Genomic DNA, 14,524 nt, shown 5'->3' on the forward strand with positions numbered 1-14,524 from the left:
TCGGGGCTTCTCTCTTTCCAGAAGAGCTGGAAGGCTGGCCGGGTTCACAGACGTGCCGTTAATTCGCAGATGAGCTAAGCGGCATCAGTCACCGCATTAGGGGGAGTTTGTTTTTCCTCTGAACTGTTCTCTGGGACTGGGACTTGCCGGCCAGGCGCACCACAGCCCTGCGCGGCCTCCGGGGCGTTTTTGTTTTGCAAAACAAGACGAGAAAATAGTCTGGAAGCTGCATTTTATTAGAGCCCTTTCCGGGGGGGTCGGGGGCGTCCCGCCCTCCCCTCCCAGCCCCCCCTGGGAGAAGAAAATCCAGGTGACGCATTGATTCCTCACTGTCTTCTACTGAACGGGGCGCCGGGCAATAAAGCAAAGAAAGAAGCAACCTGAATCAGGACCTGAGCCGTGTGAAACGCACCACGCCGCGGCTGGAGAGTCCTGAGACCTGCCGGCCCGGCCTGCCCGGGGAACTGCCTGGTGGCAAACCACCTCCGCGTTTCCCCTTGGCCGGAGAGACCCGCCACGGACCGGGCTTGCTTTGGGGCTGATCAGTTCCTAGGAGCGGCTGCGCCCCCAGTTCAATGGCGGAACTAGCGGGAATTCCCCGTGTCCTGCAGCCCCCCCGAGCCCCGCAGAGGATGTTCCCCCCAGTCAGCGGGGACTCGCGGAGAGGGGAGATTGAAAGCGACTCCTCACGCAGCTGGGAGACTGATCCATCATAGCGACATCCAGCCCCATCCTTTTCTGCCCCGATATTAACACTATTCGTCACGCTTCACTTCAGCCCGTTTGGCTGCGGTATCCTCAGCCTGTTACCCGTTTGCGTTTCTCTCTCTCCCAGCCTAACCCACAGCAGCGGGGCTGCAAACAGCCCGAAGAACCTCTCTTTGCGTTGCCTGGATCCGGTGTAACGCTCAGGCCTGGATCGTTTCATGAACAAGAGAAACTATTTTCTAGTCTTGAGAAAACACCACCACACGGTTCTTCATGTAACACACTCATTCCCCTGGGGCTCTGTCTGCGTTAATGCTCCCCAGACACCTTTCTAAGCCCCTGTTTAGTCCGAAATCAACATAAACTCTCCCATACAAATGTTTTGTTGCAGACGGGGACTTGGCATAACTAGTTTTTCCAAGAGTAAGTTTACAACAACAACAACAACAACCAAAAGAGGGAAAAGCCGGTGCATTCGGTGCTGCATAAAGCATTCAAGTTTTAACAGCCGACCGAAGAACTTTGCCGTCTAAAATCAAAGCGGGGCGCTTTGCAGTCACAGCTGCAAACGCCTTTTCTTTTGCGTTAGTCGAGAAAGGCTCGTTCCAAAATACAGCGCGGTCATTAAGTGTCTCTGGTCTTTGTTTTCTATTCAAATGGCTTCCTGGGAATTCCTCCCGCTTTGGGCCCTACTTTAAGCTGGTTTGGGGGGAGCTGCGGGGGGAGAGAGGAGTTGTGTAGAGTGTGACCCAGATGCGGTGATCTGGAAATCAATTGCTCTGTGCTCGGGGGGTAACTTTTGACAGCAAACTCTGTTAGGCATCCTGGCTGCGCAGTGCCATCAGCGCGCAGGGAATGTTTGAAAATCTGCGCTGACTTTTTTGGGAACCTGCCTCGCGATTTTGAAGCCAACCCCTGAAGTTCCTAGGGTCGCGGCTGGAACCAGGGTTTTGCTGCCTGTTACTGGGCAGTGACTTTTGGGGAGATTGTTGCTGTTTGGGGGGGGGGGGGAGGGCGAGGGATGTAGACGCGGAACTTTATTTTGAAAAGTGCTTAACCCCAGGTTTGCCCATTTCTCCATAACCCCAGGGAGCTGTGACGCTCCATTGGGGAAATGCGGTTTCCAGAATGGGAGCACAGACCAGCTCTCCTGTTTGGAAACGCGGCTCCGGGGCTATTCCAGTCTGCGGGGTAAGTAACCCGTGAGATCACTGCCTGGTCTGATGGGAGCTGCTCTCTCCAGCTCCAGCCGCGTGCGGGGCTCGAGAGAAGGACATGTTCCCGGAACGCGCCCCGTCCTGCATGTCTGTACCGGCCCGGCCTGAGCCTGCATTTCCCGGCCACGCAAACCTGGCGGGTGATGCAGCAGGCGGGGTTGGCCAGCACCTCTGCCCAGGTTGCTCCTCCGAGACAGGCTCTCCTGGGCCAGGCCTTCCGCCGGTTCAGTAGCGGAGCCAGCCAGCCTGCAGGTAACTCACCCCCTACCCACCCCCCGGCCCTGCACAAACGGCTTGGCTCTGATTTTCTTTAAAGCGTAATAACCTGGGGGGTTGCCGCCCACCCCTGGCTGGGATTCCAGGCTCTGGGCTGCTTTCCCGTCCCCAGCCCAGCGAGGGGGGTGTAGTGACATTGGCCATGAGGGCGACTCTGAGGGGGCCATACTCTGCCCAGAATCCAGGAGCCCGACCCTGACTGAGCAGCAGCCTACACTGTACAGCGCTGATCGGCCCAGGAGGGTCCCCCCAGTCTGAGCAGCACGTTTCAATGGGCCGTAGCCTGCCCTGGACTCCTGTGCGGAGAGCGACCTGGGAAGTTGTATGTGTGGGGGCAGGGGTTACTGGGGGGGGGGGTACAAGGACTTGCCCTGGTGTCTGGGTCCCATCCTGGCTTTGCCAATGACCCGCTGCTTGGCCGAGGTTAGGGCCCAGACCCAACGCGCACAGGGCCAGCAGCTGGATTCTTCCCGTGGCCCGGCAAGGCAGGGTACCAGTCCCCTGCCCAGGCGCTGCGCGTTATGGAAGGAGGTTTGGGCTGGAGAAGGACAATTAGACACAACGCCGCTGCTCAAAGCCCTCCCCCCGGAGACGCGTTTCTCCTTCTCCCCACTTGTAAATCGGACCTGGGTTTTACTGCGCTTTGCTGGAGTTTTACTGCTCTGGCTCCCGGGCCATCCCCGGGCCCAGCAATGACACGTATCACTCTGGGCTCCAGCCGCCCCTAGGACCCACGGGCCGTTTTCATGTGGGGCTGGCTGGACAGCTCTGACACAACAGCGGGGGCTTGCTAGCTCTTGTGCCTCTCTCCTTCCCCCCCAGCGATTTCAACCCAGCAGGTCTCGTGTTAACACACAAACGCGCTATTTTTGACCGTTGCTAAAGTTATTTTACTGACCCAACGCAAACGGGGCATTTTGATTTTATGCGTGACTTAAAAAAAAAAGGCAAATGTAATTTTGTCTGCGATGAGCACAGAGTGTAAGAACCCTCCCACCCCCAGTCCGGCAGTGAACCCAAGGACTTTCCATGCTGAGCGGCGAGCGCTGATGGGATCCCAACCAAAGACAGAGTCTATTTTTAAAAATATTTTCCTAATTATATTTACTCTCCTGGGGAGGGGACCGGAGAGAGACTCTTCCCCCGTCCCTCTCAGCTTCGGGAACTCGCCAAGCTTTCACTTAGCCAATCAATCGGGTGAAGTGCAATCGATCGGGAGCTGCCGGCCAGGACAGTAAATAATCAATAGTAGATAATCACCCCCGAACTCTCCCGCTTTCTGCAGGATCGCGGCTGCTCTGATGAGGAGCTGGGATTGGTGCATAGTTTAAAAACACCCCCTCCCCCCATCCCTGCTCCACACTGGTTTATTGTGCCACTCCTGTTCCCGGCTGCTGAAGGCGCCGATCCAAAGCCAACTGAAATCCATGGAAGTCCTTCCATTGGCTTCCTTCGGCTTTGGATCAGGCCCCGTGTCCACAAGCTTGGGGCCTCTCCGGAGAGGGTTGTAGAGACGTTTTTTGGTCTCACCCTCCTCCGCACCCTTACGTAGGAATCAAGAGACCCAGGCAGTCCCGAGGCGCCCCGACATGTTAGCCCCAGCCGGTCCGGATCTGGAGCAACGGCGGATCGCTGCGAAATAGCCTCAGCGCCAGGACTGAGCAGCAGAGTCCATCCTTGGGCCGGATGGGTTTGGTGGGGTGGGGGGATTCCAGTTATTCAGCGCCCTCCCCGCCCCCATGTATTTCTCCTGCCCCTCCGAGCGCTGACATTGTTAGTGCTTTATGAGGCAGTAAATATCCAGAGGCAGGGAGGATGCATTTGAACGCCGGGCAGGCCCTAAGTAATTACTTTTAACAGGGGGAAAAAAAACCCAGGGTCTCTGCGAGAAACCGGAGATTGGACCAGGCCCTTAGTCCGGAAATGGGCGCAGGCAGTCCGGATGGGCAGCTTGTCTCTGAGCCGCTGTGAAATGTGGTTAGGGGTTTAGTGAACACCAAGAAATGCTGGAACCGGACCCCATAAAGAGGAGAGGGACCCGGAACTGGTGTTCGGAGCAAGCCAGGGGCTTCAAAACCTGGGCAGCGCCGGAGATTGCGGGCTCCCCCCTTCCCAGAGGGAACTGGGGTCCCGCAGAGCCGGCCCACTCCCCAGAGGCGGCTGGGCTAATAAGGGCTTTCCTTGCAGCCCTGTTTTCAGAGGCGATCTCCTTACCTTTCTTGATCACCGACTGATCCAGTAAATTCAGCCCAGCCTCATCCACTGCCTGAAAACAGCAAGGCACAAATATTAGGGTGCAGCACTGGGCGGGGGAGAATGTCTCCATTTTTAAATGGGCCACATCAACACCCCTCCCCAACAGCAGAGCTCTAGGCTTGTATTTAAATAAAGATCGAATGAGATAAATTAGATCCTACAAATATTAGGCTTGCAAATGGATTCGTGCAGCTCCTCTGAACAGTCACCCCAGGTTATTTCATCGGACAGCTTTAAACCTACTTTGTGCTTGCCTTCATACCGAGGGCGAAAACCTAGAGCTGTTCTTTTTCGTTAGCAACGCGCAGACTTTCCTGTTCGAATTTCTAGCCTCAGTCGCTGGGGGGGGGGAGTGTCGTTCAAGTTAACTCCTGAGCTAATTCCTAGCTGGGGGGGGGGGGGATAGTTTGCAATTGCCTCCAAGCGGCAAACAAAAATATTCCCAGATTTGAGAGGACAGAGGAATGGGTTGTTCGCAGTGTGGTTCTCCCCGTTGGTCCCAGGATGTGGAGAGAGACCAGAAAGGCGAGGAAATATTTTTTATTGGACCAACTTCTGTTCATGGAATAGATTTTTCCTTACAATGGGGGGGGGAGATTGTTTGAGCTGGGGATTAAATATTGTTCCGGTTGGTTTTTTTATTCTTTGCGCATAATGTTTCTTGCTCCATATTTCCTTTGCTAGAGAGTTCACAAATCCGGAATAAAAAGCACGTTAACAAAACACGACCAGGGTTTTAGTCATTGAAGTTCTCTGCAAAACTCCTGCCCCTCTGCTAGCCACTGTCTTCACGCGGTAAACAAATAAAATGATACGAAAATACAAATAAAACTTGAACTACTTCGATACACTTGGGAGGGCGAATAAAACGCCAATAAAAATTCCCGTCCTGGGCTCTTCGTTACCAGTTTGTCTTTGCTGGCTCCGATAAAAGCATCGCTGGAATATAATTGAATCAAACTCAAGGGAAAGTCTCGGTTTCTGTCCTTGAGAACGAGGATCGCATTTTGCTCCTTCTTTGAGAACAGTGAAATGGTGTTTTGTAAATATCTGCGCGCTCCCTTTCCCCCGAGTCCTTCTGCGGCTAATGTCCCGATCGAAAATGAAAACAAGAGAGGAGACCACGCGTGGCTAGAAAGTTATCAAACCTTCCACATTCGGGGCAATTTGGATCGCAGAGGAAATCTAGGTTCTTGGCGGGACAAGCGAGGAAAGGATCTGAACGGAGGCGCAAATGGGGGGAAAGCGATTCGGAAGGAGAATCTCGAATTTGCAGCAAATCCAGAATTTACCGCAAAGACCCAACCAATAAAATTGCACATTTATAAAACAACAAAACGAATCTATCCAGCGGCCCGGTTTGAAAGGGAAAATGTCTCCCTCGAGCCTCCCGGAAACCAAAACCCCCCAACCAGGTCAAGTCCAATCTCCCCACCCGGGGCCTTGGCATGTTCTGATTTTAGTGTTTAAATGAAGCACCATCGAAAACGAAGGAGTTAAGGAGCAAGGAGAGCTGCACTTTTAGAAGCGACCCGGCCTTTCGGAAAACGAACCATCTTCACAGCCTGAGTGCGAAGGTCCCAACTCTCCCCCGCCTGTTCCCACAGAACCGAGGGGCTTTTCGGCTCCGAAAGCGCCGCAGGGCCTGTTCCGGATCCCGTTTTGGTTTCACTCTCGGGACGGAGCTTTGGCTGGAGCAGCGAGGGGCCGTTTTATGATTAACTGCCCCCACTGAACAGCTTCTCTCAAACAAAGGGGCTCCCCCTTTAGCCCCCCCCACAATTAAAATAACCCCCTTCCCATCTAACCGCTTTGTTCCACCCCCTTCCCCCTGGGGCTGCCCCGGAAAGCCCCTTCCGAAGGACTGGACACAGCACGTGCCTACGCCGGGGGACCCCTCCAGCAATGCAAACAGGACGGGGGGCTCCGGGCTTTGCGCCTCCAGGGCAGACAGCTGGGATCTGGGCACCGGGGGAACGGAGCCCGGCCGGAGAAAGGCTGCTCACTCCTCGCCAGCCCGGCCTCCTGGGGTGCCCCCTTCAGTCCCCCGCCTGGCAGGCCTTGGGTCACTACTCAGCCCCCCGCCCCCCAGGGAGCCCGCCAGGTACCTGGATGTCCTCGAGGCTGGGATGTCCGAGTCCGTGGAGGCCCAGCGGCCCGTCTCCAAGCCCGTGGCCCCCATCGGCCAGCCCGTGCAGCAGGCGGGGGACCCCCGGGTATTCCCGGCGGGGATCCAGGCTCAGCGCCCGGTGGGTCTGGGAGAGCAGCCCCGCTTCCTCCTGCCGGGTCCGCTGCGAGTGCCAGCCGGGCTGCTGGTGCTGGTGGATGGGGTTGATGGCGCTGTACGGGTCCCCGAGGTGCGGGTAGCCGGCCTCCTGGCTCTGCGAGTAGGGCATGGGGGGCTGCGGGTAGGGCGGCGGGAAGTAGGGGGGCTGGAAGTCCGAGGCCGGCGTGTGGCAGAGCGGGGGGGCCGAGGAATAAGCCGCCTGGTTCAGGGAGGAGAGCTGGGAGAGGCGGCCTCCCGTGGAGCTCCCGTTCAGCCCATCAGGACGGTCCTGCGGAGGCAGAGAGAGAAGAAAGACGACGGTCAGGCGGAGCTGGGGGCCGGGCTCCAGGGCCGGGCTCCAGGGCCAGCTGGCTTCCCAGCGGCGCAGGGAAAGTCACCAAGCCCTGGGCAAAGCCCCCAGCTCCAGCGCCTGACACAGCCCAGCCACCTCCCCCGTCACGGGGCTAGGAATCCGCTTTGCCCCCCGGCTCAGCGCTCCAGCCCGCAAACACCTTCCTACCTGCACTTCCCTCCTCCGCCGGGATCCTCCCAGCGTTAGCCGGGGACCCCCGAGCTCTGCCGTCTGGCCGAAAGCAGAAGCTGAAATCCCGGGCCATTTGCAGGGACACGGCTGCCTTAACTACATTTCTCTGGGGTGCGCCTTAGAAAAGTGGCTCCCGAGGGTGGCCCCCTAGGAGTCCCCCCCAAAAAAAAACTTACCATGGCTGAATAAGTGTGAACTAACATCTGTGCAGAAGGGGAGGGGGACCCTACAGGAAGGTGCCAACGCAGAGATGTGGAGGAGTAAAAGAAACCCCGGTAACAATCCTTTAAAATCGGGTGCAGCCCAGCAGCTCCATGGAGGAAGTTCCCAGATCCAGAGGGGGGAGTTACGCGGATGGCTTTGTTCCTTCAATTACAAAATAGTTCAGTTTCAGAGTATTTCAGATGGTTCCCATCTCCCACTCCTCCTCCCTCTGAGCCCAAACCAACTCCATGCACTCCAGTTATAGAGCCGGGGGCGCGCAGGCAGCGCCGGGAGCGCGCGTTAAAGAGACAGAGCCTGAATCTCGCCTTTTTTGCAGTATTATTATTTAATGGCCAGGGGAGAGGTTTGTGTCTCTTTCTGGGGAGGGTTTTTTCTTTTTTTCTTTTTAAACCACTGCGTTCAGGGAAAGAATCTTTAAAAAAATCCATGTGAATCCGTTTACATTTAAACAGGGGCGGCTCTAGCCATTTCGCCGCCCCAAGCAGGGCGGCATGCAGCGGGGAGCGCTCTGCCACGCCTGCGGGAGGTCCACCGGAGCCGCCTGCCGCCCCCCGCGGCATGCCGCCCCAAGCACGAGCTTGGCTTGCTGGGGCCTGGAGCCGCCACTGCATTTAAAGGACTCTGGATTAAAAACACACACACACACAAACATTTAGAGAGATGGAAACCGTTTGGCAAAAATCAAATTTGTTGGTAGGATTTTTCTTAGCGGTTTCTTTCAGACTAGATTGGTCTCTTTTCTGCTGAATACGCATGAGGCATCAAAGGGCGGGGGGGGGGGTTGATTCCGCTCCCACGGAAAATTCAGAGGGAATTTTAACTCGCGAGACCTCATTAACTATTCCCCAATCTGGATTTGTAACAATTGTGTTTTGTCCTGCTCTGCTTTGCTGGATGTTTGTGCCTTTCTGCGGGGGGGGGGGGCACCGCTTTCTAGGGGGTCCATTTCTTACATTTTTGTTTCATTCTTGCATGTTTGTGTCCAGCACAGACTCATTTAAAAAGAAAAGTCCTCCCCTTTCACAAACCAACCCAAGCCCGCATTTTAGGGTGGGAGTCGGTAAATCCCAACCGTTGCAGGCTGCAAAAATCTTGGAAATTCCGGGGTTTTTGCCCCCCCCCCTGAAGTCCACCGTTGTCGGCTCTGTATCCCGCGGGCTGATGGGCGGGGGACTGTTTCAAATGGCTGAGTCGTGGCTGTGCTGAGGGAGGGAAGATGGGTGTGGAGGGGGAGCGCGGTTTAAAGGAAACGTTTGTGTTGCTCTAAGGTTTCAGTTTATTAGCCTGAGCAAGGTGTTAATTCTTCTCTTGTAAAAAAAAGGGAATTTCCCAGTAGCAGCCTCGGAAATCAATAGATTCTCTCCTCCCTCCCCGCCCTTAACCCAGTGCAAAGCGGCTTCCTCTGCGCCCAGCAGCGACCCGCGGGGGTTACTTTGAAATTTACGAATTAACTCTGGAAATGGCAAGAATCAAAATAAGCAGGAAACTTCAGAGCAGCAGCCAGAGACTCCAAATCCCGTCGCCCCCGTTCGCTCCCCGCGGTGAACCCCGGCAGGGGGAGAGAACCCTCCTGCTGCTGAAATCCGCCCCGGGGAAGGAGCAGGGCCTGGGATCGCCAGTCGCGACCGAATCCCGGTTATCATTTTAGACAATTATCTCCAGGCTCATCCCCCAGCCCCTCTGGATCCCGATCGGATGGGCCGGCGGGCGGGTGGGCCGAGCCCAGACAGGCTGGGGAGCTCTGGGGAGCCTGTCCCGGGCAGGTTTCACCGGGTTAGCGGGGTCTCTGCCAGGTGCTTAGGGCGAGGATAGAGGCTGGCCCGCTCCGCAGATGTTTTGTGGTTCAGAGCCCCGGCCAGCACTCAGCTAGGGCTGAGGAGAGGTGGTGGTTGGGCAGGGGGAGGTGTGAGTTTCTGTGTGAATTAAAAACAACGAAATCACTTTGTAAACCCCCCCAATGCGGAATCCAACGCTAAGCTGCGATCCCTGCCCAAGCCTGCTGCCCCTGAGCTTCAAAATCCGTCAGCAAATCCGAAGTGATAAAGTTCAGGAGACTTGGAGTTTGAATCTCGGATAGGTGCCACTTTAGCGCAGGCACCCACAAGCGCATCTGTGCAAAACCCACCCCAACAGATGTGCACACATGTATCACCACACGCATACACACACATAAGTACATCTGTACAAAAACCACACAAACGGATCTGCACACACACACCCAGACCAGTCACACACGAACGAATCGATCTCTGGAGCTCCACACGGACTTTTTGTAACTACCCAGAAGTCAATCTAGCGACACAACCAAGATCTCGTTAACTCCACGGACACACAAATCTCTCGCTAGAGCTGGGCACACAAGTAGCTTCTGTTTTTAGAATTATCCACCCGCCGAAAGAGAATTACACACCCACTCTAGCAATGCACAGCCGGATATTAACACCTGCATCACACACCATGCCGTTGTCAAGGCATGGCTGCACACACCCAGTTAGCTACCCTAAGCCAACACCGTGTGCATCCCAGACACACACGCTGCCATGCCGTGATCAGTACCTACAGACGGACACAAACAGCTCCCGGGAGCGAACACGCCGAGAAATACACATCTGGGGACACCCGGGCTTGCCCCACAGCCCTCTGAAATAACACAACGCTGGGCACCGCGGAGATTGCTCCCAATTTCCTTGGTTGGAGAAACCGGATCAACTTTGCTTAACACCCGCACGCCAGCCCCAGACAGCACAGAACCCCCTCCCCTGCCATCCCCCCCAGGACCAGAAGGAGCCCCCGGAGCAAAGCCGACCTGCAATTCTCCCACCTCCTGCGGGACATCGCCTAGGCAGGGACTCGGTTCAGGCAGAGCAGAACAACCCACAGAAAACGCACAAATATTGCCCCGAAGGAAGGTACCGAGTCGGAAAGTGGCGAATTAAGCTGTTTATTGCTGAGTGGAAAATAACAATAATCAAGTAATCGGCGTATTTCCCTAGCACTAAAGATATTGTGGATTTGTAAAAAAAAAAAAAAAACAAAAAGTAAAATACTGAAGGGGAAAATCCAGTTCCTTAGATGGCTGGTGAAATGAACGTGTTCTACAGACAGATGCGCCGGCTCCTTTTCCCCTTCCCAAACAGACTGAATGATCGGCCCTTTTCCGCTAGTGCTTCAAGGGCAGCGCCTAGCGCCCCACTCCACCGCTGCGCCCCCCAGAGGGGGCAGAGAGCCGGGGGCAACGTCGGATTTCAACAAAGTTGGATCCATCGCTTTGTTTTTGCGCTTTAGCAAATTCCTCGCCTCAGTCGCTGCTGAAATGCTGAGCGCCCCTCTCTCTGTGTCTCACACACACACACACACACACACACACTGTTCCCCCTTGAGAAAGACTGAGGAATCCGTTGTTGTTGTTGTTACACAACAGACTTGAAGGGCCATCAGAAAACAAGACTCTTTCGGGTTCTGCTGCCTCCCTCCCTGCTGTGGCTGGTCCCGCAGTCCAGAGCCTCATTCTGCCGGCCCCATAACTCATTGCCCAGCCCCGGGACGAAGCCATGTGGCATTTCCCGGCACCGGGGGCAAACCACACGAAAAGGAGGCGAGCGGAGACTCCCCCGCCCCGGCACAGCTGCGAGGCTCCAGCCCAGCCGGGGCTGAAAGCCGGAGCGCGGCCAGGCTGCAGCAGAGGGGAGCCGCCCGCAGCCGGCGCGCTGTGTCCAGACACCGTCGCTCCCCGGCCGGCCCCCAGAGCGCCCGTGTCCTCACCTGCAGGTACAAACATTCCTCCTTCACCTTCTCGGCTCTCCAGGGCATCTCGGGCCCCAAGGGGGCTCGCGGCGCTTTTGTAAAGAGATGGAACAAACAATCAAATCCCCTGGGCCGAGCCCAATTCTTCTCCGGCCCCCGGGGCCCTTCTGCCCAGCCGGGGGCTCGCGTTCGGGGCGGCGGGGGGCAAACTCTAGTGCAGGTTGCAGGAAACCCGCCCCCCCGGGGGAGCCCGTGGCCCATGACCCGGCGCAGGTTTAAACTCCAGCCGGGCCACAATCCCGGGGCAGGGGCAGCTGGGCGGGTTTGAAGATTGAGCTGCAGGGAGGCTGCTCGGTATCAGAATCATCGAATCCGGGGTCTCCGAGTTCATCGGGAACTTCCCGGAGACGCGCCAGGCTGAGCCCCGGGAGGGGCGAGAGGAGCCGTGTCAGGAACAGAACTAAAGGCAAATACCCCCCCCCCCGAGTGTCAGGTAAACCCGCTATCCGCGGAGACATGGGGCCCTCCCCGCGTGGGACTGGCCGGTGCCTGCCGGGCAGCGGGAATCGATCGCGTCTGGACCCAGGCGAGGGCAGAATTAGTTTGACAAAACTTTCATTTCATTCTTTGGGTGAGTGTGTGTCAGGGTGTGTGTGAGTGTGGGGGGATGAGTGTGCGTTTGGGAGTGGGGGGTGAGTGTGTGTCGGAGTGTGTGTGCGGGGGATGAGTGTCTGTTGGGGTATGGGGGGGTGAGTGTGTGTTGGGATGTGGGTGTGGGGGGGTGAGTGTGTTGGGGTGTGGGGGAGGTGAGTGTGTGTTGGGGTGCGTATGTGTCGGGGGGATGAGTGTGTGTTGGGGTGTGTGTATGTGGGTGGGTGAGTGTGTGTTGGGATGTGTGTATGTGTGTCGGGATGTGGGTGGGTGTGTGTTGGGGTGCGTATGTGTCGGGGGGATGAGTGTGTGTTGGGGTGTGTGGGGGTGAGTGTGTGTTGGGGTGTGTGTATGTGTGTCGGGGTGTGTGGGGGGTGAGTGTGTGTGGGATAAGTGTGTGTGTTGGGGTGAGGGTGGGGAGATGAGTGTGTTGGGGTATGGGAGGGTGAGTGTGCGTTGGGGTGTGGGGAGTGAGTGTGTATTGGGGTGTGTGTATGTGTGTCGGGGTGTGTGTGGGGGTGAGTGTGTGTTGGGGTGTGTATGTGTCGGGGGGTGAGTGTGCGTTGGGGTGTGTGTATGTGTGTCGGGGAGAGTGTGTGTTGGGGTGTGTATGTGTCAGGGGGGTGAGTGTGCGTTGGGGTATGTGTATGTGTGTCGGGGGGTGAGTGTGTGTTGGGGTGTGTATGTGTCGGGGGGTGAGTGTGTGTTGGGGTGTGTATGTGTGTCGGGGTGAGTGTGTGTCGGTGAGTGTGCGTAGGGGTGTGTGAGTGTGTGTTGGGGTGTGTATGTGTCGGGGGGGTGAGTGTGCGTGGGGGGTGTATGTGTTGGGGTGTGTATGTGTCGGGGGGTGAGTGTGCGTTGGGGTGTGTGTCTGTGTGTCGGGGTGAGTGTGTGTTGGGGTGTGTATGTGTCGGGGGGATGAGTGTGTGTTGGGGTGTGTATGTGTCGGGGGGTGAGTGTGCGTTGGGGTGTGTGTATGTGTGTCGGGGTGAGTGTGCGTTGGGGTGTGTATGTGTCGGGGGGGTGAGTGTGCGTGGGGGGGTGTATGTGTTGGGGTGTGTATGTGTCGGGGGGGTGAGTGTGCGTTGGGGTGTGTGTATGTGTGTCGGGGTGTGTATGTGTCGGGGGGGTGAGTGTGTGTTGGGGTGTGTATGTGTCGGGGGGGTGAGTGTGCGTGGGGGGGTGTATGTGTTGGGGTGTGTGTATGTGTGTCGGGGTGAGTGTGTGTTGGGGTGTGTATGTGTCGGGGGGGTGAATGTGCGTTGGGGTGTGTATGTGTCGGGGGGGTGAGTGTGTGTTGGGGTGTGTATGTGTCGGGGTGGTGAGTGTGTGTTGGGGTGTGTATGTGTCGGGGGGGTGAGTGTGCGTTGGGGTGTGTCGGGGGGTCTAGGAGGAGAACTCAATTAAAGCTGCTCCCAGCGCACCATGTAAACCAACCTAGAAAGAGGCGTGAGGTTCTTCCCGTGGGGCTCTGCCTGCAGCAGGGTGGATGGGGCTCACCCAGCCGCTTTCTTTACCAAATCCTCCCCCTTCTCCTGCTGTCTTCTATTTGTTCGCTTGTTAGCACCGTCTTCCATTTCCCTTCTGCCTTCCGGAGCCCAGCCAGCGCCCGAGACGCGGAGGAGGGGGCGGCAGAGGAAGGCCTTAGTGGCAGACAATCGGAGGTGCGGGGCTCTCCCCCCTCCAGCTCGGTTTATTCAGTGAGGTGTCTCTGCTGAACGCTTTGGGAGCTGAGCAACCTCTGCCCCACACTGAAGGTTCTTTTTATTTTCCTTCCCTCCAAGCCGCGGAAGGCCAGTGGGCAGAGTCCTGGCCCAGGACACCTGGGTTCTGTTCCCAGCTCTGTCACAGCCCTTGGGCAAGCCACTTCCCTGATCTGTGCCTCAGTTTCCTCTCCCGCCCTTTGTCTTTTAAGATGGTCAGTGCTTCAGCTTGTCTCCTGGTCTGTGTTTGTGCAGCACCTGGCACAATGGGGCCTTGATCCCCTTTGATGTGACTGTCATACCCATAATAAACAGCCAGAAAGTCTTTGCGAGGACCAGACTGTCCACTGTTGTGCAGAAGTTTCCATTCCTGGCAGGGTGTAATTTGTGCATGAGCAGAGAAGAAACACTTTAGCCTAAACTGTAATACACTGTGATGTGTGATAGACATTAGCAAACAGAATCCCACATTACATTTAATTTAATTCCACTCTTCCTGCCCCGAGCTACAGCTCCCTTCATTTTCATTTTCCCTCTGAATTCCCACAACTCAGTCCTCTTTGATTTCCAGGTTTAATTAACAATGCTCATTAAGTGAATTTTTATTCCTTTCTTTTAATATTACTCCGCCACCTGTCTGTAGGAGGCAAAGGCTGATCATTTATTCTAATTTATTTCTATTAAAGATGGCATTTAAGGGAGGGAGGAGGGATGTGCAGAGGTGTGAAGGGCTGATCTCTGCATACGCTCTTCAATTCCTCTCCCCACTCTCCTTCCAAAAATGCTTTTCAAGGACATTGACCCTGAAAGTTGTCTGGAGCTGTATTTATTTGCTGCCAGATCCGTTTCATTTGCTAAGAAAAATTGGATTGGCCACGCTGTATTTTGCAGTTATGTTCCAGTTCATTCTTCAAGCCCCTCGCCCGTCTAGTCC

General features: G+C 56.1%; 1 protein-coding gene across 1 annotated transcript in view; it reads right to left on the bottom strand.

Moving 5' to 3' along the window:
• TFAP2E (transcription factor AP-2 epsilon) overlaps positions 1-7,480 on the bottom strand; it is a 43,292-nt gene extending 35,812 nt beyond the window's left edge. The window contains exons 1-3 of the mRNA XM_050932557.1: positions 7,444-7,480; positions 6,566-7,012; positions 4,416-4,467 (exon numbers count right to left, since the gene is read on the bottom strand). Of these exons, the coding sequence (XP_050788514.1) occupies positions 4,416-4,467; positions 6,566-7,012; positions 7,444-7,470 (526 nt within the window). The 5' untranslated portion in view covers positions 7,471-7,480. The remainder of the gene's footprint in view (positions 1-4,415; positions 4,468-6,565; positions 7,013-7,443) is intronic.
• Between the last annotated feature and the right edge of the window lie 7,044 nt (positions 7,481-14,524).

Source organism: Gopherus flavomarginatus, chromosome 22 (assembly GCF_025201925.1).
Source record: "Gopherus flavomarginatus isolate rGopFla2 chromosome 22, rGopFla2.mat.asm, whole genome shotgun sequence".
Lineage (NCBI taxonomy): Eukaryota > Metazoa > Chordata > Testudines > Testudinidae > Gopherus > Gopherus flavomarginatus.